The following is a 26,752-nucleotide window of genomic DNA, read 5'->3' as shown; positions in this document are numbered from 1 at the left end:
TGGCAGAAACAGGTTTTGATGCTTTGGCTGCTTTAGCCCTGGCAAAGGCCTTAATAGACATAGCTGGAGGAGGCCTAGCAGCTCCACGTGCAGGGGTTGAAACATCCAGGGGAATGGTGTCTGATAAATCCTGTGAAACCGCAACAGAAGGTTGGATTTCAGAAGCCGTTTCTACCAGGTTAGAAGAGGCCTCGGTAGAAGGCATGTTATCGGCTGAAGAAAGAACCGCTTGCTCGGTTTCGGCCGAAACCGAGACACTCGTGGTTTGCTTAACCGCGGTTTCGGCCGAAACTGCGGACCGCGAGTGTCGGTCCTTTTCTTTGCGTTTTTTGGTAATTTGCGTAGTCGGAGGATCCGACGGCATAATGTAGGCAAAATCGGAGCCGAAAATCCGTTCAGCAAAGTCCGACCGATGTCTAAGCGTCCGTCGGTTAAAAGAAGCACAGGCTAAACAAGCTGCTACGTCGTGGTCTGGGCCTAAACAATGTATGCAATAGGAGTGGAAATCTTTATGAGGTATTTGTTTCCCACAAGATAAACAGTTATTAACTTTCTCTGACATCGGCTGAGGCAAGAAAGAGTCCCCAACGGGGTACTTAGCTTTATAGAAGTCTTCGAAGTAGTATTCGGTAGTAGTAATCTCTGGATCTGACCGACCGGCACTTGCGAACAGCTTCTGCTTCGGGCGCCACGCGGCAAGAAAGACTGAGGAAAATGGCGTCGGCTGATGCCTTTATACCCGAATAACTGCCGCAATGACGTCGGGTGAAGTGCGACACCAGCCGAAGCCAGACCCAGACTTTGGAATCCGGCCGACCAAAAGGCTGCCTGACGACAGGACAACCCATTTGTAAAGACTGCAGATGCATCCTTGAAGGACATCTAACAATCTCCCCACTAGCTTTTCTTTCTCTCCTGTTCCTACCTCCAAAATAAAACTACTAACTAAATTTAAAACCACCAGATTAGCAGCAGACAACCTCCCAGGTGAAAAAATTCAACTTGCAGCTGACGCTCTAGCCTACCCCATATCACTCTTGATTAACAGATCTCTGTCAGAAAGTTATGTTCCCACACTATGGAAAGTCTCACACATAATTCCCCTACACAAAGGAGGTCCCTCCACAGATCTAACCAATTACTGCCCCATAGCTATTCTCTCGCCACTCTCCAAAATACTAGAGAGATGCATTCATTTTCAAGTCTCAGATCACCTCCTTGCTAACAACCTCCTCTCCAACACACAACATGGTTTCTGACCTAACCATAGCACCACCACCGCCTTCCTCTCTTTCTCTAACACTAGCTTACAAAATAAAAATGCAGGTTATCTCTCCTCAGCTACCTTCCTAGACCTCTCTAAAGCTTTCAACATGGCCCCACACAAATAACTCATCTCTCTTCTCAATAATCTATCCTTATCTCAACCAGTCATCAACTGGTTTCAGAGTTACTTATCTGACTGTCAACAAGCAGTTGTTTGGCAGGACAACCTAGCCCCCCAACTACCAGTCTCCATAGGAGTTCCCCAAGGGTCCATCCTGGGACCCCTAACTCTTCTCTATTTTCACCAATAATCTAGCCTCAGCCACAACACATGGCACACTTATACAATATGCAGATGACTCAACCATCATCTGCACAGCCCACTCCCTACCAGAACTGCAAAAAGTCACACAGGAAGCATTTTCTTCTATTGAAACTTGGCAATCCGATGCCCAACTAATACTCAACCCAAACAAAACAAAATTACTAATCTTCCAACCCACCAAACATACCCTAGACAGCTCTCACTTTAACATCACAGCAAAAGACACCACCATCCATCCTACAGAACACATTACTAAGAGTAGAAATAGACAATAAACTGAACTTTGACATTCACATTTCCATGACCATTAAAAAAGTGCACAAAAAACTAGGAGCATTATACAGAAATCAGCAACTACTTACCAAAGCAGCTAAAATTTTGGTAGCAAATTCTTATCTTATCTCTACCCTACTCTACGCCTCTCCAATATTTACTAACCTTAGACAATGCGATCTAAATAAGCTCGAAACCTGCTACAACAAAATCGCCAAATTCACCACAGGGGCTTCCTACCGTACTCACTACTGTCTCTCACTAGCAGAACTGGGATGGTTACAGCTCCCCCACCTCCTTCAATGGTACCAACTCGCACTCGCCCAAAAATTAATAAACCAACCACTAAAAGTCCCATCCCTCCAGAATCTACTCCAACCCTACATAACCACGAGACCACTAAGATCCAGCCACAAAAACCTCCTACAGGTCACAAAAGCCATTAACTCTGCTGGAGAAGCATTATTCTCCTGCACTATAGCCAAACTATGGAACTCCCTCCCATCCTCAATTACCTCTGTAACTTCTTGCACCCACTTCAAATCCTTACTAAAATCACACTTCAAAACTTGCTAGATATGTCCTTGCAACCCCCCCCCTCTAATACCATCCACTCACCCCATCCACTACCTCTCTCGGCCCACTATCAACAACCTACTCTTAGCAAGCTTGGCTACTCATGTTCCCAGCTACCAACCACACAATACTAACTTCTTGTAGCAACAACTGCTAATGGCTATGTACCTCAAACACAGATTGTATCAATTGTTCACTGATGAATCTCAACTACATTTGTAACCATGTTTAGTATATGTCACCATATTTTAAAACTGCACTATGTTCTACAGCTGTTTTACATCTGTTTTCTTCTTGTCTTGCGTCCTTAACTGGACTAATGTCTATATTTAAATGCTATGTTTTTAACTGTATAATGCAAATAATACTTAATGTGGAGCTTTTCTCCCCGGGCCTCCGCTGAAAACGGACCTGTGTCCAGTCGGACTCTCCCGGTCAACAAATGTAAATAAATAAATAATAATAAATAAAATATTTATACATTTTCCACAATTTGGGGCCTTTGTCCCCCCATTATTGTTGGCTTTGTCTGGATCCTGAGAGGTATGTCTGCATTGAATTTAAAAATACCCTTATCAACATTGTAAATAAATGCAAGAATTTCAGAAAATGTACTATCTGCCCTCCAGAAGTTGTACTGAGTTGTAAACAGCCTCATCTGTCTTTACATGTGTTCTGTTGTAAAATAATGTCTGCAGTGTTAAGGTTGGTTAACAATGATAAGTGAATAAAATAAATAAATAGATCAGCATTCCTGTGGCATCACAAAATTAGAAGTTATGTACCTACCATAACGTTTCATGTTGGTTGTCTTCTCTCGCCTTCTTTCTTGCTGGATGGGTTCGGAACCAATCCTCGGCTCCGACTCGGCACTTGCTAAGCTCGAGAGTCACTTTTACCAGCTCGAGGCAGCCCCATATCCCATGATGCAAGGCGGTAAATACCCAGATCTTGTTTGGTACCTAGAGGGAAAAACTACCTAGCATAAAAACTTTCCACTAAGGAAAGAAGAGCAATTAGCCTAAAAAGGCTGTAAGGGGAAACCAGATAACTAAAACTAGAACTAACTGGTGCCCAAAAGAAGCAATGTTCCAGAGACAAGGGAGATCAAGATCTGTCCAGGCAAGGGGGCAGGAGGGAGGGTCGCAAGAAGGCGAGAGAAGACAACCAACATGGAACGTTATGGTAGGTACATAACTTCTAAATGTTAGGTTGTCAATCTCGCCTTCATTCTTGCTGGATGGGACCGCGTCCCTAGCACCTCTATCCTGGGTGGCTCACTGGAACAGACTCTTGAGAACCGTAGAACCAAAACTGGCTCTATCCCTGGAGGCCAAATCCAATTTGTAATGAGAAACAAAGGTATGAGGAGTGGCCCAAGTGGCTGCTGCACAAATAGTATCTAAGGGTAGTCTAGCCTGAAAGGCTGTAGAAGTGGCTAAGCCTCTAGTGGAATGTGCCTTTGGTTTTGAGCACAGCTGTTTGCCCCTAAGTTGACAGATTTCGGAAATGGTGGAAGATAGCCATCTAGACAAGGTCACTTTGGAAACAGGGAGGCCTTTCTTATTTTCAGCATAGGAAAGAAAGAGCTGACCAGACTTTCTGAATTGTTTTGTTCTGTCCAAATAACATCTGAGTTGGCGGTGAACATCAAGATAATGTAATTTTTGTTCCGATCTGTTGGAGTAATTGGGAAAAAATACAGGGAGATCAATAGATTGGTTTAAATTTGTTTTTGAAGCAACCTTGGGCAAAAAGGATGGATTAGTTCTCAAGGATACTCTGTCCTTGTGGAAGACCAAATATGGGGGACGAACAGAAAGGGCATGAAGTTCTGACACTCTCCTAGCCGAGGTAATAGCGACAAGGAAGAGTGTGTCTTCCATGAAAGAAATTTTAGTGAGCATGAAGCAGCTGGCTCAAAGGGAGGAAGAATTAAGGATGTCAGCACTAGATTTAGGTCCCATTGAGGAGGAGGACTCCTGACAGGAGGTTTGAGGAGAAAAACTCCTTTTAGAAAAGCTCTACAAAGCTTGTGGGACATAATGTTGTGATCTGCAAACCCCACATGAAAGTTCGAGATCGCAGCCAACTGAACTTTGACCGTGGAAGATGAAGAACCCGAGTGAAAGATTTCCGCTAGAAAATCCAAAACTGCATGAACAGGGGCAGTAAAGGGATCTATGTTCCTTGATTTCGCCCAAAGGGAGAAGCGTTTCCACTTGCTAGTGTAAATCCTTCTAGTAGAGGATTTAAGGGAAGCCACTATGATATCCCTAACAGGGTTAGAGATCATAGGAATCCTGGCTAAGGAAGGAAGTGGAGCAACCAAGCTGTGAGGTTGAGAGAAGGAATGGACCGATGCAGCTGACCCGATTGGTGGATCAGAAGATCTGGCACTGGGTCCAGATGCCAGGGCTGCGCCAAAAGGTAACGATGGAGGAACGGAAACCAAATTTGTCGAGACCAATACGGGGCAATGAGAATCATTTTGGCTCTCAAAACGGTAGCTTTCTGGAGTACTGTGGTATCAATGGAAAGGGAGGAAAGGCATAAAGATGTCCCTGGGGCCAATCTTGGGTAAGAGCGCCTCTGGGGGGATGGCCCGGAAGTGGGAAGAGAGAGAAGAAGGCTGGGCATTTGCTGTTTTGGGGAGTAGCAAAAAGATCGCAACATGGGCGACCCCACTTCTGAAAAATCTCCTCCACTATAGATTGTTTGAGAGACCACTCGTGAAGCATGAGTATAGCTCTGCTCAATCTGTCCGCTAAAATGTTGGTTTTCCCAGGGATATGCGTTGCTACCAGAAACCGATGAGAGGAGATCGCCCATTGCCAAAGTCTGTGAGCCTCTCGACACAAGGGGTAGGATTTGGTTCCGCCCTGCTTGTTGATGTACCACACTACGGACATGTTGTCCATGTGAAATGCAATTGTTCCCAAGGGAAGAAAGTCGTTGAGGGCTTGCAACGTTAAAAGCACTGCTCTCATCTCTAGGACATTTATGTGCAGGTGGTATTCGAACAGTTGCCACGTCCCATGAACCATCCTGCCCTGATAATGACCCCCCCACCCGATCAGGGAGGCGTCCGTAGTGACTGTGGCTACCGGGGCCGGAGAAACAAAGGGTCTGCCCTGATGAACCTGGGGAGAAGAAATCCACCAGGATAGGTGGTTTTTGCAAATTTGTGTCACCAGAATTTGGTGACGCATGGGAAGTTGTTGGTAGGACCATTGGGTGAACAACATCCATTGAAGGAGACGCATGTAAAAGCGGGCCAAAGGAAGAAGAGTAATGGCAGCTGCCATGAGGCCCAATACTTTTAGGACCAGTCTGGCTTGCACCTTTTTGCTGGCAAGGATGATCCGCACATGGCTTTGGATATCTAGGATTCTCTGGCTTGTGAGGTTTGCTGACATCCGAACAGTGTCCAAATTTGCACCTATAAAAGTAATAGACTGGCAGGGCAATAAGGAGGATTTTTCGTAGTTGATCGAAATTCCTAACTGAGTGCAGAGATTTAGGGTGTAATCCCTGGCTTGGAGAAGTTGATGCCTGGTGGTGGCTGAGAGGAGCCAGTTGTCGAGATACGGAAACACCTGGAATCCTTGACGTCTCAGGTGAGCCGTGACCACTGCCATACATTTGGTGAACACTCTGGGGGCTGTAGTGAGACCAAAGGGCAGGGTTCTGAATTGAAAATGACTGGACCCCAGCCGAAAGTGGAGAAACCTTCTGGAGCGTCTGTGGATTTTTATGTGATAGTACGCATCCTGAAGGTCTATTGAGCACATCCAGTTGTCTTTGCCCAGGAAGGCAAAATCGATTGAAGTGTGACCATCCGAAATCTTGTCTTTTTCACAGACTTGTTGAGCCTGCTGAGGTCCAATATTGGTCTCCAATCTCCCGTCTTTTTGGGAGCCAAAAAGAACCTTGAGTAGATTCTGGGCACTGGATGGTCTGTTGGAACTGGCTGAATGGCCCTTTTGTGTAGAAGCTTTGATACTTCTAATTTTGCGATTTCCCTTAGACCGGGTGGAACATCTGGAAGGGAATTTTTGTGAGAGAAGGGACTTTCCTCGAAAGGAATCTTGTAACCCTCTATGATCCACTCTACCCATTTGTCTTGTGAAAGGGAAAGCCAGGCTTCTGGGTACAGCGATAATCTTCCCCCGACTGCCTCCAAGGATGGACAGTCAGGCAACACCTCAGGGATGCTGGAAGGGCTTGTCAGAGAGAGGCTCTCTGCTTCCCTGGTTTTGCGGACCCCTCTGCCTCTAGGGCGGCGTCTGTTATTATTACCCCCTCTGCCCCTAGGGGTAAACTGACCAAGTGTGTCCGGCGTGACTCCCTGAGATTTACGGAACCACATCTTTCCGCCCTTCTGTCCCTTAGGGTAAAGCCTAGAAGGGGTGGAAAAACAGACTCCTACGGCAGAAAGAGTCTTGCCGTCTTGCTCACACCTGGTCAACGTATCCTTCACCTGAGGACCAAACAAAGTTGATCCATCGAAGGGAGAGTTTGTGAAGGACGCCTTAAAGGGATCTACAAAATTACAGAGCCGTATCCAGGACTGACGTCTAAGAGCCACTCCTGTCCCTGCAGCTCTACTCACTCCATCTGCTACATACGAAATCAGCCACATGGAGGAGTTGGTTATGGAGTTAAGGATTCCTAGCTGGGAAGCAATCTTGTCCTGAGCCCCTGCAGCTGTAGGATCCTGTACTACTTCACCTAATTCTTTAAGGATGTCCCTTTGAAGTCTGGTGAAGTGACATAAATAATTCAGCGAACGCATGGCAAAGGTCGCTGAGGAAAACATCCGCTTACCATACCTGTCCATGGTCCTAGAATCCTTGTTAGGAGGATGGACTGGTACGGAAGGATCTGCAAGTTCCTTCTTGGTGGCGGCCGCCACCACCATGGCATCAACAGGGACACCTTTTGTAAGAAATTGCTTCTCGGAAGGGGCTGTAATAAATTTAGAAGGCCTCCTGGGAACTGGTTCTACGGAATCAGGAGATGCCCACGCCTTCCGAGCTATCACCTCCATGAGGGGGTCGAAAGGCGGAGACACCCAGGAGGTGGAGGGTCGAGATCCGAAAGCCTCTAGGTATACCGACTCATCCTCGGAGGGATTAATGGAAGGCCAGTTTCCCCTCTGTTTTAGGAGTTCTAGGATGTCTGAAAATGAGACATCCTCAGAGGGGGATCTAGGGGACCCCTCCGACTCATCTAAGTCAGTATCTGAAGTAGTAGACTCGAGGGAGTCTAGGTGCTTCCTCTTACAGGTCCTCTTACGCGGAGGATCTCCTGACGGATCAGGAGAATCCTCGGAAGAGGGGGTTCTTCCCAGTGGGGAAACCTGAGGCGGTGGATCTCTCAGTCCGGGAGCAAGAGAGTGAGAAGAGACATCTACAGGCACCATAGAGGGAGGAGCTAAGGGGATAGACTGCTGACTGAGCCCAGGGGCCAGCACACTCCTCATCACCTCGAAGGCTCTCCTCCCAGGGAGATCCGAGAGACCCCGCTCCGAAGAAACAGGGACTCCCGGGCCCACCGAAAGGGAAGGCTCCGAGGCAGATGGGGCCGAGCTCACCAAGGCCGAAGCCCCGAGGGGAAGAGCAGGGTCGGACAAGGGTCCAATGCCACTCACCCCCTCGGAGCAGACCAGGGAAGCCCGACCACCGGATCCCTCCAAGGAAGGTCTCGAGGAGGAGATAAGAGTAGAAGCTGAGGGAGCAGAAAGGGGAGGTATCTGCCCCGCAGCCATAGCAGTAACTATTCCCATAGACTCCAGCTCCAAGCTCTGGAGGAGAGTCGAAGGAGGAACTTGAAGAGGGTGTGGATTAATAGTCGTCTGTTGAGACGGACTATGAAGCATTTGGGCTAGTGCCTGTGATTTTAACAATCTGCTTACCACTCTCTCCAAATCATGGTCTGGGAGCCTGGAAGACCTAGATGATCAGCTCCGATGGCTGCGCTCCGAAAGAAGAGGAGAGGCCGGAGCCGACAGTATCGGCTCCAAAGAGGGAGACCTGGACCGCTTCCTCGACGGAACCATCAGAGCCGAAGAACCCTCGGTTCCAGACAGAGCCGACAACTTCTCGGCTCCAAGTCTAGACAAGGATGTATCGGCTCCGGCTGGAGCTGATACAGGCAAGGAAATAATGGTATCGGAGCCGGTCGGCGCCGATACCGAAGCCTTAGTCACATGGTGATCGGAGCCGGTCGGAGCCGACACCAATGTGGCAGTTAAAGTATCGGCACCGATAGCCATCGGTGCTGAAGATTTAGTCAAAATAAGATCGGCTCCAGCCGGAGCCGATCTCGACTCCAAAGGAGTCGGAGCCAAGGCCGGAGGCTTAGAAGCAGAAGCCTGGGCCTTGGAGGTCTTAGAGGGCTTGCCCGAAGCAGACTTGGACGAGGAGCCCTCCGGTTTGAGAAGTCCTCTCATAATTAATTTATTTCTCCTTTCTTGCAGGACTCTCTGGCTGAAAGAGTGACAAATAGCACAGGAGTCCTGCAGGTGGAGAGGTCCCAGGCAGTAGATACAAGAAGTGTGACCGTCTGTCAGAGACATCTTCTGACAAGCACGAGTCACACTTCTTGAAGCCTGAGACCCTCTGTTCTTTGGACATAGTGCTATCCACAAAACACACAACTCACACAGTCCCAGAATCAGAAATATTTAACTTAAATGGGTAAAAAATAAACCCACACACACACCCTGATAGGAAGGGATGGGAGGGGATGAAGGCCCGACTAATAAAAAGAACTAGGAAATAGTAAAACTAGCTAAAGACCGTACAACTATCTAAAATTGACAAAAAATCTAATAAATGAGAGAAATTTTAGGAATGGGGTGACTAAAATGTGTATAATAAAACACTTACCAAGAGCTGGTAAAAGGAGTACCTCATCAGCGAAGCGGCAAACGAGATCTGGGTATTTACTGCCTTGCATCATGGGATATGGGACTACCTCGAGTTGGTAAAAGTGACTCTCGAGCTTAGCAAGTGCCGAGTCGGAGCCGAGGATCGGCTCCGAACCCATCCAGCAAGAATGAAGGCGAGATTGACAACCTAACATTCAAATGTTTTATTTTTTCTGTTGTTATGATAAACTAAATAATATATAATTATTTCAAGATGGTATAAAAAAATAACTATGTCTACTATACTTGGGTTATAATGTCTTCTTTATTTTGAACTAAATTGTTTTGAATGGACTATGACACTTTGTCCACAGAAAAAAAAAATCTAACACTGATAAATGGAGACAAGGTAGAATAAGGACTATTTCTGTCCAGTAAGGACATGGCAGCTACTGAATTACAAAGGATGGCACTGACCTATGCAGTGAGGATAACTAATGAGCTTAGAAGCAGCTATGGCCTTGCACTTAACTGTGACAAGAACGCCTTTGCTAGTTACCACAAAAGTGGCAGGAGGTAGTGTAACCATTACTGCCCACCCAACACACACACACACACACACACACACACACACACACACACACACACACACACACACACACACACGCCAAGGACCCTAATGCAGTCAAGCAATGCTATAAAGATCAGAACAGGAAAAAAATTCACTTGGAATTGTCACTGTCTTTCAACTAGTAACACCTGCTTCCTGAAAGATGCGGGGTTACCACCTGTTTCTTCTATGCAAGAGGGTCTCTATTTGGGCAGGTATATCATGCAAACAAAAAAAAAACATTAAAACTGGGAACTTCCATGAGTTTTAGGGCAAAAATGTTTCTCAATTTCCCTAACTGCTTAAAATAATTACTTTCAAATTCTACAAAAACATATTTTTATTTTGGCAAAAAGTGTAGTCATTTTAGTTGTAGGTATAGTTGTTCTGCAAAATCTCACATTTCCATAAAAAGGCCAAACTATGGGTATTTGAAATGGGGGCAATCCAATAAAAAATGTCTACTAGGTTTTGTCATACTAATAGTCCAAATACCAGTCTTGAGAAAACAGGCAGCACTTGAGTTTGATTGCTGTTACTGGCAGTAATTACAAGAATAATGTGCATGACTATCCATGAGTATTTACCTTCTGGAGATATATTCTTGAGGATCTAAGTTGTAAGACTAAATAAAACACAGTTGGCTACTCCATGAAGGGGACAATTCAAGAAAATTAGCTTGGACACTGACTGATGCTCTTACAGAACTTAACAATGCAAAATGTCATGTCAGTGATGAACAACCAGGAAGGATGTATATACTGCCAAACTGAAAATTCTAGTGCATGGTATCTATATAAGAATATGGCATCTATAATCAGATAAGTGTTCACTGTGAAAGATAAAGCATAACTTGAGAGCAGAAATGTCTTCTTACCTGGAATGAATGAACAAAGTTGAGGACCTGAAGGGAAAGTTTTCTGCTTGAATGCAACAGTTTTTGAAGGCTGTGAGGAGAAAAGAAAAGAAACTGTGTAATTTATCTTTTGAATTTTCTTGACCAGATTATGCCTCACTGGACCAAATAATCCCAATAAAACACTAACAGTGAGCTTTCTAATTGAAGAAAAATTATTTAGGGTTCTTAAGAGATACTAAAACAAATATCCCGCACTCAAAGTCAGGTATCTAATAATACCATTTAATATAACATAACATATATGTTATAAAACAAAACACCCAAAGGTGAATATTGTAAATATGGCATAGTGGTTTCGTCAAAAAGCCTCATCAGTGCCAATACCCAATCACACCACAATGACATTAAATACTGCTCCCTATTGGTAATTATAACTGCTCATTAAGACCTGGTGCAAATAAAGTTCCCAATTTAATAATCCACATTTGTTCGTTACTATTTAACAATGCTTGCCATCCCATCTTATTATTTTCATTTAAACAAATGTTATCAATACTACTAAAGGTGAACCTAGCAGAAGCATGCTTCATAGTATGTTTATATAAAGCATTTGTAGATTTTTCACATCAAATCTCACTCAAATGTTCAGATATTCTAAACGTAAAAGGATGGGAAATTTGCCCCACATAAAATACTGAACATGTGCAAGTTGCTAAGTATATCACCCAGTCAGTATTACAATTTCCACAAACCAAGATATCAAAAACTGTTGAAGTATTCTGAGATGTAAAATGTTTAGCCTTCCTAACAAACTTGCAAAGACTGCAATGGCCACACAGGTTACAACCTGTTACTGTCTGACCATCCAAACCCAGATGGTGTTTACCCCTATCCTTATTCCCAGTTTTTTTATATTGGTTAAACCAACCTGCCATTGTTTTACTCTTCCTATATGAAAAAAGACATTTAGGAGGTATCAGTTCCCTTTGCCTGTCATCAATTAAGCCAAATCCATAACAAATGATATATTGTTACCAAAAAAATTGTAATAAATCTAATGGGCTGTCTAGTATTATCCATCACCTGATATTTTAACAATGTTGATCTTTGCACCTGATTTTCTGATGTAAGGGCCTTTTTAACATTATGTAAAGGATATCCTCTGCTAGAAAACCTTGAACAAGACCTTGTTCATTTTGTTCTAATGTCTATGAAGATGAACATATTCTTCTAAATTTAAGGTTCTGTGACTTAGGGATATTATTAATAACATGTCTTGGATGACAATTAGTGGCATGCAGTAATGTATTGAATTGTGGACATTTCCTAAACATAGAGCTTTGTAAAGTCCCATCACTCAATAAAGTAACTTGTATATCCAAAAAAGTAATACATTTTGAATGACAATTAACAGTAAAATGGATGCCCCACTTGTTCTCATTTAAATATTCCACAAATTATTGTAGATAAACAGGATCTGACCTCCAAACCAACTAGCAGTCATCCAATACCTTTGACAGATATCCACTGAGCCCAAAAATATATTAAAAGAATCATCATATATAAGCTGTTCTTCAACATAACCCATAAAAAGATCAGCATACATCCGTGCAAATGAAGACCCCATTGCAGTCCCCTTTAATTGTAAATAGCACTGGTCACCAAAATAAAACACATCTTTGGTGAGTACATGCTCAGTTAAACAGTGTAAAAAAGTGTTGAATACTGGGCTATATAAAGAAGCCCAATTCAACCAATATTCCAGTGTCAAAAGACCTGCCCAGTGAGGAATATTAGTATACAGGGCCGAAACATCAAGGGTACATAACAACCAATCATATTCAATTTGCATATCTTCCACTATATTAAGGGGGGGGCTTCTCAACATTTTTATGGATTTTAGGTAACTAACTGGATCTGGAACTGTAAGATGATATACTGTTTCTTTTGAAATAATACCCTCCTCAAATGCTATTTAAAAATATTTATCTATATCCTTCTTAAATACTGATATGGGGTTCTTGTCAATAAGGAGAAATTAATCATAGGCACTAAACAGCCTATAATTGCAAAGGTAAGGGAAAACAGCTCTTAAACTTTACAAAAAAGCACCTAAACAGGCATGTCCAAGGGTCAGCTTCTGGTGATTTCTCCTGTCCACCTGGTGAATCTGGGCATACTGGGGCAGTGCAGCAACTGCCTCATGTACACAGACAATCCTCTCCTCCTACCACCCAACACTGAGAGAAAAGCACTTGCATAGCCAAACTGGAAACAAAGCTCCAGCCAAGATTGTGCTAGACAGTCAAGAGGAGAAGGTTAACACCTGCATTACACCTCAAGCAACTCACAGCCCTTCAAAACCCACACATAGCAACACTAAACCCACATATGCGGAGGCCCTTAACATTAACCTGCCCAAGCAACAAGGACCTCCGAAACCAAAACGCAAACAAACACCAGTCACAACCAAAGTGACACATAGCTCACAACACCAGTGTGCCACCCAACAACAGCCCCAAAACAAGACAATGTACCCAACACTTTAGTCATAGGTGACTCTATAGTCAGGCACACTGATGTCTCACTCACCAGGCTGAACAAGGAGAAAATTACAGTCAGCTGCCTGTCGAGTGCCAGGATCTGCCACATAATGCATGCACTGAAGTCACTCCACAACAAGTACAAATATGACTCTGTCATTGTCCATGCTGGAGTGAATGAGACGTACCTCCCTGGACTACATGAAAAGAGACATGGAAGAGCTCTTGGATCATGTGACCCAGGCAGGTATGACCCTAGCCCTGAGTAGCATCCTGCCTTCGCCCAGAATGATACCACAGTTTGTTTGTGTCTTTCGACTTTTCCCGGTTAGGGGTTGCCACAGCGAAGCTCTGGTCCACTAATGATTAGTAGTTGATTTTTACTTGCCGAGTTACCAGCCCTGACGCACAACCTTCAATGAAGGTATGCCCATTCATGCATGTCTCCACGCAGAAGACGCTCTAGATGAGAATCGAACCGGACAGCGTCTTACTGTGAGGCGACAATGCTACCACAGTATAAGGACAAAATGATTGACTTCAACAATTGGCTAAACTTTTGGTGTCATTCAAAGGGGATTCAGTATTTGTCTGCCTGGGAAGACATGATCGGCAAACCACGGTGCTTTGCCAGAGATGGTCTGCACCTGTCACCCCAGGATTCAGGTTACTGGCTAAAGCTCTTGCCACCCCTATAGTGTCTTTTTTAAGGCAAGGTTCAAAGGATAAAACCACCACCGTAACAGATACAAGCATGCAAAATCTGAAGGTAATGCTACTTAATGCTAGAAGTCTAAACCTCAAAATGCACTCTCTCTATGCACTCCTAAAAAAGGAGAACATTGATATCTGTGCAGTAACTGAGACCTGGTTCAAGGATCCAGAGAGCACCCTTGCAATACCAGGCTACAATTCTTACCACACTTTTTGGCCACAAAGCCAAGACCGAAACACTAAAGGTGGAGGAGTATCCATATTCACCAAGGATATTCACACCTTCAGGCTAGTTGCCCAACACAATGCATCTGAAATTCTCCAGGTGCAACTAATACTAGGTAAGACTGCAATCCAAATTGTAGCTTGCTACAGATCCCCCACCATGCCCCAAGATTCTCACTACACCTTTCTAAACATACTGGAAAATATTAAGATACAACCAAACACCCTAATACTTTGTGATTTCAACTACCCTGCCATTAATTGGGAAAACTACTCGGGTACTCCTTTTCCCAATGGTTCTTGGAATTCATAAATTCCAATGCCCTGGATCAAATAATCCATTGTCCCACCAGGGGCTCCAATATCCTAGACCTGGTCATTACCAACATGGGAGATAGATGCTCCACACCAGTGGTCACCCCCTCATTGGTCAGGTCTGACCATAAGCAAATCACCCTTGACATCCACATCCCACCCCCACTCCCCAGTAAGGAAACGTCCTTAAAAAACTTCTCCAAAGCTAACTTCATGCTACTGAAGTCAGAAGTGACAAACTTCACAACACCCACGCAGATGGGATCTGGAAGTTCGACTGCAGAATCCTACACTAAGGCACTGTACGAGCACATCCACTAGTGCATGAATCATGCCATCCCAAATAGAAAGTACAGTTGTGTACCTACCATAAATGTAGATGTTCTAGTGTATTCACTGTTGCAGTCATTACACTTGGGTTATCCTGCTAGCAGGCTACCCACAGTCAGCCTGAATTCCAAAGTCCTGGTCCAGTGTTGGTTGCTGTCCCCTCTTCCCTGACGTCATTACGCCAGGGGTATTAAAGATGCAGCCAACGCCATTTTCTTCAGTTTTTCTTGCACCAGATGTCAGGTGCCCCCAAAAGGGTAGGCCAAAATTCTGCTTGTACAAAAGCATGCACTAACATAAACATTACCTTCATCTACAAGCAAATACACCACATAGGTTGTATAGAATAGAGAAGTACAGATAAGTCCCAGCAATGAAAGGGGGATGGCGGGAGGGTAACCTGGACTGCAACAGTGAATACACTCGAACATCTACATTTATGGTAGGTACACAACTGTACTATGTTCATCGTGTTTCACTGTTGCAGTCATTACACTTGGGTTGAATCCCAAAGCTGAGGTTGGGTGGCTAGGCCTAAATAGAATTAGGAGTGGCTATGAGGCCCTGCAGAACTGCAGTGGCAAAGCCTGCTCTGGATTTAATGTAAAGAGGTAAGTAGTAGTGCTTTGTAAAAGTGTGCACTGAAGTCCAAGTTGTAGCCTCCAAAATATCCTTGGTTGGTACTCCTCTGAGGAAGGCTGCTGAAGTGGCTGCTGCTCTGGTTGAATGTGGCCTAATGCCCTTAGGCACTGATTTACCATATTGTGAATAGCAGAAATGAATGCAGTGGCCTATCCATTTTGAAATAGTCTGCTTTAAAATAGTTTTTCCTTGTGATCCTGCAGCATATGCCACTAAGAGCTGCTCAGTCTTTCTGAAAGCTTTAGTTTTTTCCAAGTAGAAACGTAGCTGTCTGTGTATGTCCAACGAATGCAGAAGTCTCTCCCCTTTATTCTGTGGGTTTGGGTAAAAGGTAGACAAATGAATGGTTTGGTTAAGAGCCACACTGGACACTACTTTAGGCATAAATGTTGGGTTTGTCCTTAGAGAAACCCTGTCCAGATGAAAAATAATAAAAGGTTCCACAGCCATTAATGCCTGTAACTCTGAGACTCTTCTTGCTGAAGTTATTGCTAGGAGCAGAGCTGTTTTCCATGATAAGAATTTTATCTCAGCTGTATTGGCTGGCTCAAAAGGAGGCAGTGTGAGCTTTTCAAAGACAAAATTGAGGTCCCATGCAGGTATTGGTGCTCTCCTTGGAGGTCTTATGTTTTTGGCCCCTCTGAGGTACTGCCTTAGCAATGGATGTGAAAAAATTGGTGGATCTGTATTGTAATGAGCTGAAATGGCAGAGGCATGGATCTTAATTGATGAGAAGGATAGGCCTTTGTCCAGCATCTCAGTTAGATATTGTAAAATCTGAGGAATATTTGGAACAAGTGTGTCAATTCCTTGTGCCTGGTTCCAAGCACAGAATCTCTTCCATTTTTCTGCATAACATTTTCTGGTGCTAGGCCTCCTGGCCCCGAAAATAACATCCATAACTGCTTTAGAGAAAGGTGTGTTCTGAGTGGTTATATTATCCGCCATGCAGCCAGATTTAGGGTTCTGAGTTGGCTGTGCAGGATCTGATTGTTTTGTTGGGTCAGTAAATGAGGAATTTGAGGTAATGTCCAGGCTGGGCCTTGAGACAAGCTCTTTAGGATTGGATACCAGTGCTGGTGTGGCCAGTCTGGGGCAATAAAAATAATTTTTGGCTTCTCTTGTCTGACCTTTAGGAGTACCTTGGGGAAAAGAGGCAGTGGAGGAAAGGCATATACTGTAAGGGTTTTCCAGCTGAATGATAGGGCATCCACTTTCCATGCTTGTTTGTGATAAGTCCTTGTGCAAAATCTCTGTAGTTGGCAGTTGTGAGGGGAGGCAAATAGATCTATGTCTGGGCATCCCCATTTCCTTGTTATCATGCTGAATATTTATGGATCTAGTTTCCACTCGCGGGGGTCCATGAGGTTTCTGCTTAGTTCGTCTGCCAGAGTATTTGTCTTTCCTGGCAGGAATTGGGCTTGCAGATGTACTTGATAAGTCAATGCTGAGTTCCACAAAGTCATGGTTTGTCTGCAGAGGGGGTAGGAATGTGTGCCTCCTTGCTTATGTACCACATGACTGTAGTATTGTCCATCTTTATCAGCAGTTGTCCTAGATGAAGGAGATCCTTGAAGGCTGTCAGGGCATTCTGTACAGCTAGCATCTCTTTTTGATCGATATGAAGATGCATTTGACTTGTGGGCCAAGTGCCCTGAATACATTTTCCTACCATGTGGGCCCCCAGACATAATCTGATGCATCTGTTGTTAGTGCCTGCCTGCCTGTGGGTAAAGTGAATAGCTACCCCTTGTTGTGGTGACAGGCCTGTACCCACCATCAAAACTCCTGTTGCAGGCAGGGAATGAGGATAATCAATGTTTCCAGGCTGTGGCAATGTTGAGTCCAAACACTTTTTAGATAACATCGTAGCTTCCTCATATGCAGTCTTGCATATGGAATTAGCAGAATGCAGGATGCCATGAAGCCCAAAGTCTGCAGAATTTTTTTGCAGATAACTGGGTCTTTGTTGCCATCTTTTCAAAGTAAGAAGTCAGTTGCCTTTGTTTGTCTGGCGTGAGATAAGCCATCTGGGCACTTGTATTTAAACTTGCACCCAGGAATATTATCTCTTGAGAGGGTACCAGTTTTGATTTATTTTCGTTTACTGTGTACCTTAGGCAAACTAGTAATCTTTTTACAAACGCCAGATGCCTCAGTAGAATGTCCTTGTTCTCTGCTTGAGTAAGGCAGTCGTCCAAGTAGGGATATATTTGTATTCCTCTTTGTCTGCAAAATGCGATTACTGGTGCCAGGCATATTGTGAAGACCCTGGGCGCAGTAGATAAGCCAAGGGGCAGTGCAGAGAATTGGTAGTGCATTGAGCCAGCTATGAATCTGAGGTATTTTCTGCAAGATTGTCTGATTGGGACATGCAGGTATGCCTCTTTGAGGTCCAAAGTTACAAGCCAAGCCTTCTTGCCCAGCATGGGCAGAAGCTGCTGCAGAGTCAACATTTTGAATTTTGGAACGTCCAGAAAAGTGTTTAGAATAGACAGGTCCAGTATTGATCTCCAGGCTTTGTCCTTTCTGGGTACCAAGAAAAGTCTTGAGTAAAATCCTTGTCCCTGCTTTTGCTGTGGTACTCGCTGAATAGCCTTCATGTCCATGAGAGATGAAACCTGCTTTTGTGCCTCTGCCCATTGATTGTGTGGCAGGTCTGGCATACCTTTTGTCTTTGGAAGGGTGTGAAAGTGGAACCTGTAGCCATGAGACACTATATTCAAGACCCATTTGTCCTGGGTGATCATGTGCCAGTTTTGTGAAAAAAGTGCTAGTTTTCCCCCTAAGGGTGCTGCCAAAAGATAAGTGCTTGGCATTGGCAGAGGAAAGTCATTGGGACTGTTTCCTATATGGCTGTGATTTGTCTTCTCCGCTTTTGGAGGTAGAAGCACCCCATTGTTTAGGCCTGTATGAGCCTTGGGGCTAAAATCTGCCTCTAGGGTGTCTGTATCTGCCTCTTTGTGGCCTGTCTGACACTGGAAAGGACCAATTCTTAGAAGGCTAGTTCCTGCTAAATCTGGGTGGCCGTACCTGTAATAAATCCTTAACTGTCTGCATAGATTTCGCTTTATCCTCCATTTTCTTCAACACCTCTTCTGCCTTAACACCAAACAAAGTATCATGCTGTAATGGAACATCCAATAATTTTGCTTTAACATGATCAGGCAGATTCTGTTCCTTTAACCAAGCATGCCTTCTAATGACAGAACCTGTAACAGCGGCCCTGCAAGAGGCCTCCAGTGAATCAAAACCACATTGCAAAGTATGCTTTCCCACTTGTTCAGCTGCATGCAATAAATCCTGCATTTCCTTGTTTTCAGAACATTCAAAATTTGTCAACATTTTCTGTTTTAACAGTGACATTAAGTATTGCTGATATTTAAGCATATGAAACTGACAATTTAAAGCCCTTACAACCAAGGTAGCAGAAGTGTAAACTTTTTCCCCCATCTGTCCAGTGCCCTAGAGTCCCTATCAGAGGGGACAGGGTTTTTTGCAGTGGAAGCCTTGACCCCTTTGGGACCCTGAGATATAGTTTCAGGGTCAGCAGCGGAGTTTTTATATAGAAATTTATGATAATCTGGAACCCTGTAGTATCTGTCTGGCTTAACAGGTGCAGGGGGTAAAGAGTCAGGAGACAGGCAGGACTCTGAAAATACATAATCTACAATGTCTAGAACAGGTGGAATAGCAAGAGGTTTGTGCTGAGGTAGTAAAAGAAAGCCTCTGAGCCTTTTCTTAGATTCTGAGTAATCTTGGCTCTCCCAGTGAAAATGCTCCCTCATGGTATGCAGGGTTTCCCCAAAAGAATAATCCTCAGGAGGAGAGTTTGAAGGAATAGACTCTTCAGCATCAGAATCCTCATAGGGAGGAAGACAGTATCCCTGTTCAGAAGAGGAGTCAGAGGAAATGGAAACCTGATCAGAAGAGTCATATTCTGTGTCTTGTCTAGGCCTCATATCAGGAGGGGGATGGGAACCCCTGATCAAAGTAATTAGGTCTTCGGCCATTTTAAGCATCTGTTTCTTAGGCATGGAAGTCTGTCCAGGAGAATGCTGTACTTGTTTCTTTGTCTTTAAAGCTGTTTTAGTCTTTGCCTTTGAAGCTGAGGTTGGCTTGACATATAACTGTGTAGGTCTGAAAACACCCTCAGAAGCCGATGCCTGCTCAGTGGCTCTGGACCCATCTGAGGGAATAGTTTCCGAGTGTCCAATATCTTGAGTATCCAGAGGCCTAGTTGTCTCCACGTGGGAGTCGGTAGCGGCCTGTGGCTCTGAGGTAGCAGGTGTCAGGGTCTGTGAAAGCGCCTCACTGAGAACCGGTGACTGGCCTAGCGAAGGCCTCGTCGTCGGTTTTGGACCTTGGATGCCTGTCCTTTTCCTTGCGCTTTTTATAAACTCCGGTCGGCTGTTCCGATGGCATTATATAATTACATCTTCGGCCAAAGTAATGAAAGGCAAAATCGTACCGACGCTTAATAGTGCGTTGGTTAAATCTAGCACAAAACCAACAGCTAGCAACGTCGTGGTCAGGGCCTAGGCAAGGAATACAGTAAGAATGAAAATCCTTACAAGAAATACAATTGTTAACTTTTTCTGACATCGTCTGGAGCAAGAAAAAAGTTTCCCCAACGGGGTACTTAGCTTTAATGAAGACTTCGGATCTGAAATTAGTTTTCGAAAATCTCAGGAGTCGGCCAACCGGCACTTGCGAACTGCTTTTGCTTTGGGCACCGTGCGGCAAGAAAGACTGAAGAAAATGGCGTCGGCTGCATCTTTTATACCCCTGGTGCAATGATGTCAGGGAAGAGGCGACAGCAACTGACGCCGGACCAGGACTTTGGAATTCAGGCCGACTGCGGGTAGCCTGCCAGCAGGATAACCCAAGTTTAATGACTGCAACAGTGAAACACGATGAACATCCAAGATGCTCTTCTCCAAAAAAAGGAAGCCAATCTGGTGGTCCCCTGCTATAAACAAACTATACAACAGAAGGAAGAAACTGTTGCAGAAAAGAGGAAAATCCCAGAATGCAAAAAACTCCATCACCAGCCTCAGTAAGAAGCTGAGATCCCTCATAAAATCCTCAAAAGCTAGTTACGAAAATAAAATTGCCAAAGATTCCAAAGACAACCACAAGGCATTCTATAGTTATGTCAAGAATCTAAATGGCAAGGCTCAGATCTGCTCTGAGCTACAACAGAATGGCATTAAATATACTGATCCCAAGGATATTGCCAATGTCCTGGCAGATCGACTTAGTGCCAACTTCACCCCCCTCTCACCCCCTAAAGGGCCCATCTCAATACTAAAAGATTGCCAAATTCCGATAATCACGGCCACACAGGTAGAAACTGCACTCTCCAAAGCTAAGAATACAGCATCCATGGGACCAGATGACAACCCAGGCTGTGTACTACATGAACTACAAAATGAAATGGCACCTCACCTAAGTGTCATGTTTAATCATAGCCTTACCTCAGGCTTCGTGCCCACTGAGTGGCGCACAACTACAGTTATCCCGCTCCACAAGGGAGGATTCGTCTTGGATCCCAGGAACTACCGTCCCATCAGTCTGACAAGCCTGATCTGCAAGGGCATGGAATGCATTATCATGGAACTTATAAACAAAGACATTGGCAACCTTCAAACACTGGACCCCACCCAGTTTGGGTTTGTGAAGGGCCGATCCTGTCTCCTGAATCTGACTGACTTCTTTGAATCAGTCTCCAGAGCTGTAGACGAGGGTAAAGTGGTCCACACAGCCTATCTGGACCTTGCCAAGGCCTTCAACACCATCCCCCACTCTTGAATCATAGATAAACTTACTAAGCTGGGCATAAATCCCTACGTCACTCAATGGGTTGCCAACTGGCTTACTGACAGAACCCAGACTGTAAAAGTAGCCGACTCCAAATCCACATCCACACAAGTGACAAGTGGAGTACCTCAGGGTTCAGTCCTGGGACCACTCTTGTTTGGCATCTATTTCTCTGAAGTACAGGCCAACACTAGGGGACTCTGGCTAACAAAGTTTGCAGATGACTGCAAACTGGGAGCCATTACTGAATCCCCAAATGATGTGGATATTCTACAAAAGGGCCTTACAGAAACAGATGCTGGGTGCCAGAGCCATGGGCTCAAGCTTAATGCCAAGAAATGTATAGTTATCCCCTTTGGAAAAAACATGTACCCATGAATTACCACATAGGTGGCAGGACACTAAACATCGAAACTGTGATGATGAGAGACTTAGGGACACAGGTGGACAGTGGTCTCATTTGCGATAACCACATCGCCACAACAGTCAGGAAATCCTTCTATGTGGCACACCTCATCACTAAGGGCTTTTAATCCAGAAAAATGGAGGTCAATGTCCCACTGTACTCATCCCTCATTAGACCCATTATAGAGTATAATGCCCCATTTGGTATGCACCTCACAAGACATCTGCAACAGCTGGAAAGGCTACAGAAATACCTCATTAAAAGAACCACAGGCCTAAAGCAGATGCCATATGCTGAACGTCTAAAAAAACTCCGGCTATACTCTGTGGCATATCGTCTACTCAGAGGTGATCTCTGCTTAACATACAAGGTCATGTCAAACCCTGAGCTGTTGGACATGTTCCACTTAAAGAAATCCCAATCCCTCAGAGCCACACGCTCCAGGGATCTAAACCTTGTCATCACAATGAACAAAACATGCTGGAGTGATAGGTTCCTGACCCAGAGACTCTCCATACTCTGGAATAGACTGCCCATACATGTCAAGCAGAGGGCCTCATTGGCCCTCTTCAAAAGGAACCTTGATGATTGGATGGGAGATAGGAAATTCATCCCGGGGATCATGTCAGTCGCCCTGCTAGACAAGGGTTCAGAGAAGTAAATATTGTGGAAGAAATATCCAGGGAATTGTTATGGCTAGGCTTGCATAGACCCTAGGGCCGATAGTCTAGTACCAACCTATGAAATGCATCTGTTGATAGAACAGATGGTCAGAAAGTGGATTAAGGGCCTCATTATAACACATATCCCAGTTGCTCATGACCACTGCTTCCCCTTTATCTGCCTTATTAATAACTAAGTCTCGATTCTGACTAAGCTTATATAAAGCTTGCTGCTGTGATCCTGACAAATTATCCCAATCCCTATTTCTATTCGAATTATACAAGAAATGTAAGTCTTTCAACACTTGATATTGAAAAACCGCACCATTCTTACTAGAAGGTGGCATAAAGGAGGATGGTCAAAATCTAAACTGATTATGATGCAAGTCCAAAGGAGATTGTTGATCAAAATACAATCTCAGATTTAAAGTTCTACAAAAAGAAATGACATCTTGTGCAAAAGTATATACAGGTACAAAATAACTGGGTATAAACCCCAGTCATTTATTTAGTAATTCACTTCCTGCTTGAGACAATTGTACAGGAAATATTGTGCACATTCTGATCCACATTTATTTGTGTACCATCATTTGCAATAATGTTTCTAAACTTGCTACCCCCACATTTGTGTTTACGTCTGCCCCTTCTAGTTCTAATGGGGCGTCAATATTTACCTTCTTTGTTAAAGGGGACTTTGAGGGTGTTGGCAATTCAGTGTCTGTGGTGGAAGAAAACTCATCTGCAGAAGTGTTTGAATAAAAAATTAGTCTTCTTCAGGACAGATCTGTTTTCCTTATGTTTATAATTCACTGAAGATGGAACCTTATTTTCAACAAACTGCACTGTTTTCTTGTATTCAGATGGTTTACCCAAAGTATAATCCTTAACATCTCATTGAAATTTTCTAATCATCTGAGATTTCACATCTTTTCCCACCATTATTAAATTCTTTGATAATAAAGAAATTTGCTCAGAATATGCAACTTCTTGTTTAAATGGTTTGACCATTTCACATAACTCAGTAAATAGTGGTGGTTAAACCAATAATTTTATGTTCATAAAAGGAGATGAATATCTTAACAAATGACATTGAAACCATCTGCTGGGCCATCTGCCATTCCTGAAATAACAAATCATCCACCCCCTTTACATATGGTTGAATTTGAACACGGAGACCCCTTGGAGTAATGTTTTTGGTGAAATAGGCTTTAAATAGCCTTAGGTGCCACACATGCATTCTCAACTCTTTCATAACTACAGATGAATGCTTAAGATTTCTGTACACGAGGTCAAACTTGCCCTATCCTTAGTTTGATTACCCCCACTATCATCAGGTAAATCAAAAACATTTAGATCATCCTTGTAAGCCGATAGGCCTTCCAAAAGCTGTGTCAAATCCATAACAAAAATACACCAAACACCCTTCAATATAAGACCCCTTCAATCTTAATCCAACTCAAAATAAAGATGTAATATTACATAAAACTTTTCATGAGAGTATACACATAAGTAACTGGTATCACTTTAGAAAAAAAAAGTCTGTTTTAAATAAAACAGAATTATACAGTTGGTAACAAAAATGCAGATGCATACACAATACTATTCTGAATAAAACTGTCCATGAAATTCAATACAGTTTGAGGAAATCCCTGCGCTGTTCATATGGCAGAAACCCTGCTGAAATGTCACTTAAACTTCTAACATGAGTTGTGCAGTGGCTGTTCGGGAAAAAAAAAAAAAAAAAGAGTTCTTAAGAACATAAACAGCCACCCACAGCGCTCTGATTAGAGCGAAAAGTCCATAGGCAGCTGAAAATGCAGATTGAACACTCTGGTTAAGACCAGAATTCGTAGTTATAAATAGTCAGTTTATCAGCACAAACCATCCTTTATAATTATCTGTTATAATTAACACAATTAGTGCAAAATGGTGCAAAAATTACAAAGACTATATATATATATATGACAGCTGTGAAGATTTTAGTATAATAAAATTGTCAGCAAACACCTGATTAACTATCTCACCCTATTATTTCACCTCCCTGTGAAACAAAGGTTACACCAATTAAATGATTCTGCGGTAGTGGTGCTGTGGTAGCGTTGTCGCCTCACAGTAAGACGTTGTCCTGTTTGATTCTCAGCTAGAGCGTCTTCTGTGTGGAGACGTGCGTAAATGGGCATACCTTCGTTGAAGGTTGTGCGTCAGGGCCAGCAACTTGGCACGTAAAAAAAAAATCTACTGCCAATCATTAGCGGACCAGAGTTCCGCTATGGTGACCCCTAACCGGGAAAAGCCGAAAAACACAACAACCAATTAAATGGTTCTTGCAAGCACTTAAACAGAGGCAAAATTACTGTTTCAGCCCCAAAAAGGACCCAAAGTTACCACATGAATTGCTGATAAATCCAATCCACAGTTAAGTTGGCTGCCAGCCCAAAATGAACCATCCTCCATCAAAAGTCATTCATAGTTGAAAATGCCAGAAGCACGACAAAAACCTTGCTCCCTCAATGTCTGCAGTTTCATGCAATTAAAAATAATATATCTTTGATCGATGGCTGATATCCAAAAAATACTCCAAAGATGGATAAAAATTAGTCTAAATGAACAACACAGACCAAGAGCTTGGGGAAAGAGACTCCAAATCCAAAGACACAAGCTCCCAAGCAAGTATGGATCGGTTCAAATCCAAAAAAAACTCAATAGCAAAAACAAATAGCCCGTACTCAAAGTCAACTATCTAATAATACCATTTAATATAACATAACATATGTTATAAAACAAAACACCCAAAGGTGAATATTATAAACATTGCATATTGGTTTCGGCAAAAAGCTTTCATCAGTGCAATAACCCAGTAACACTACAATGACATTAAATACAGCTCCCTTAGCAGCTATGCTTATTATAACTGCTCATTAAGACCTGGTGCAAATAAAGCTCCCAATTTAATAATCCACATTTGTTCTTTACGATTTAACAATGCATGCCATCCAACCTTATTATTTTCACTTAAACAAATGTTATCAATAATAATAAAGGTGAACCTAAGCAGGGGCATGCTTCATATGTTTATATAAAGCATTCATAGATTTTTCACATTGAATATCACTCAAATGTTCATATATCCTAAAACTTAAAAGGACAGGAAGTTTTCCCCACATAAAATGCTGAACATGTGTAAGTTGACAAGTATATCACCCAGTCATAATTACGATTTCCAAATACCAAAATATCAATGTTTATATAAAGCATTCATAGATTTTTCACATTGAATATCACTCAAATGTTCATATATCCTAAAACTTAAAAGGACAGGAAGTTTGCCCCACATAAAATGCTGAACATGTGTAAGTTGACAAGTATATCACCCAGTCACAATTACGATTTCCAAATACCAAAATATCAAAAACTATTGAAGTATTCTGAGATATAAAATGTTTATCCTTCCTAACAAACTTACAAAGACTGCAATATCCACATGGGTAACAACCTGTCTTTATCTGACCATCCAAACTCAGTTGGTTCTTACACCTATCTTTATTCCCAATTTTGTAATAGTGGTTAAACCAACCTGCCATCGTTTTACCCTTCCTATATGAAAAAAAGATATTTAGGAGGTATCAATTCCCTTAGCCTGTCATCTACTAACAAAATACCCCAATGTTTGTACACCAAATCCATAAAAATTATGTACTGTTATCAAAATTCATAATAAATCTAATAGGTTGCCTAGTATTATCCGTCATTTTCTTAAGAGTTGCTGTCAGTTCATTAACAGCAATAACTGTACAATGTAGCAATATAAGTAAGACTTGCAAGTTAAAGTTAAATCAAATAGAGCATATATGATAATCAGTGCTATGCAAACATGAACAGCAACACTGGACCAGTACACAACATAATTTACATATATGTGAATGAAGCTATACTTGCAAATAAATCTGAATGACAATAATTTAGAAGCAACGATGCTTATGCCACTGAGTAAGAATGAACATAATTGCTTAGCTTTTGACTGAGGAGACATCCCAGACATTAAATAATTACTTACGAACCCCTCAGGCAACTTATAAAAAACTGAAAGAACAATGGATTGGTCAAGTGAACCCATTGATAAAGAAGTGAAGAACAAATTAAATCAACAAGATGACCAATTATTTATTGACTGAACTTAGGCCAGTTAAACTATATGACTGCATTATACTCTCGGTTTCATCTCTCACTGCTGAAAATAATCTGCCACAATGGTGAATGTTAGTGAATGGGCAACTGCACAAGATTCTCCGACTCAAGCCACCAATAT

At 43.0% G+C, this 26,752-nt stretch overlaps 1 protein-coding gene across 1 annotated transcript in view; it reads right to left on the bottom strand.

Annotated features, from left to right (window-relative positions):
- The window catches only part of FAM91A1 (family with sequence similarity 91 member A1), a 1,899,235-nt gene that overhangs the window by 49,142 nt on the left and 1,823,341 nt on the right, over positions 1-26,752 (bottom strand). The window contains exon 23 of the mRNA XM_044066590.1: positions 10,805-10,874. Within this exon, the coding sequence (XP_043922525.1) occupies positions 10,805-10,874 (70 nt within the window). The remainder of the gene's footprint in view (positions 1-10,804; positions 10,875-26,752) is intronic.

Source organism: Protopterus annectens, chromosome 3.part1, assembly GCF_019279795.1.
Source record: "Protopterus annectens isolate FY-2018-M chromosome 3.part1, PAN1.0, whole genome shotgun sequence".
Lineage (NCBI taxonomy): Eukaryota > Metazoa > Chordata > Ceratodontiformes > Protopteridae > Protopterus > Protopterus annectens.
Note: the sequence above shows the minus strand (reverse complement) of the source record. Positions and strands in the feature narration are given on the sequence as shown.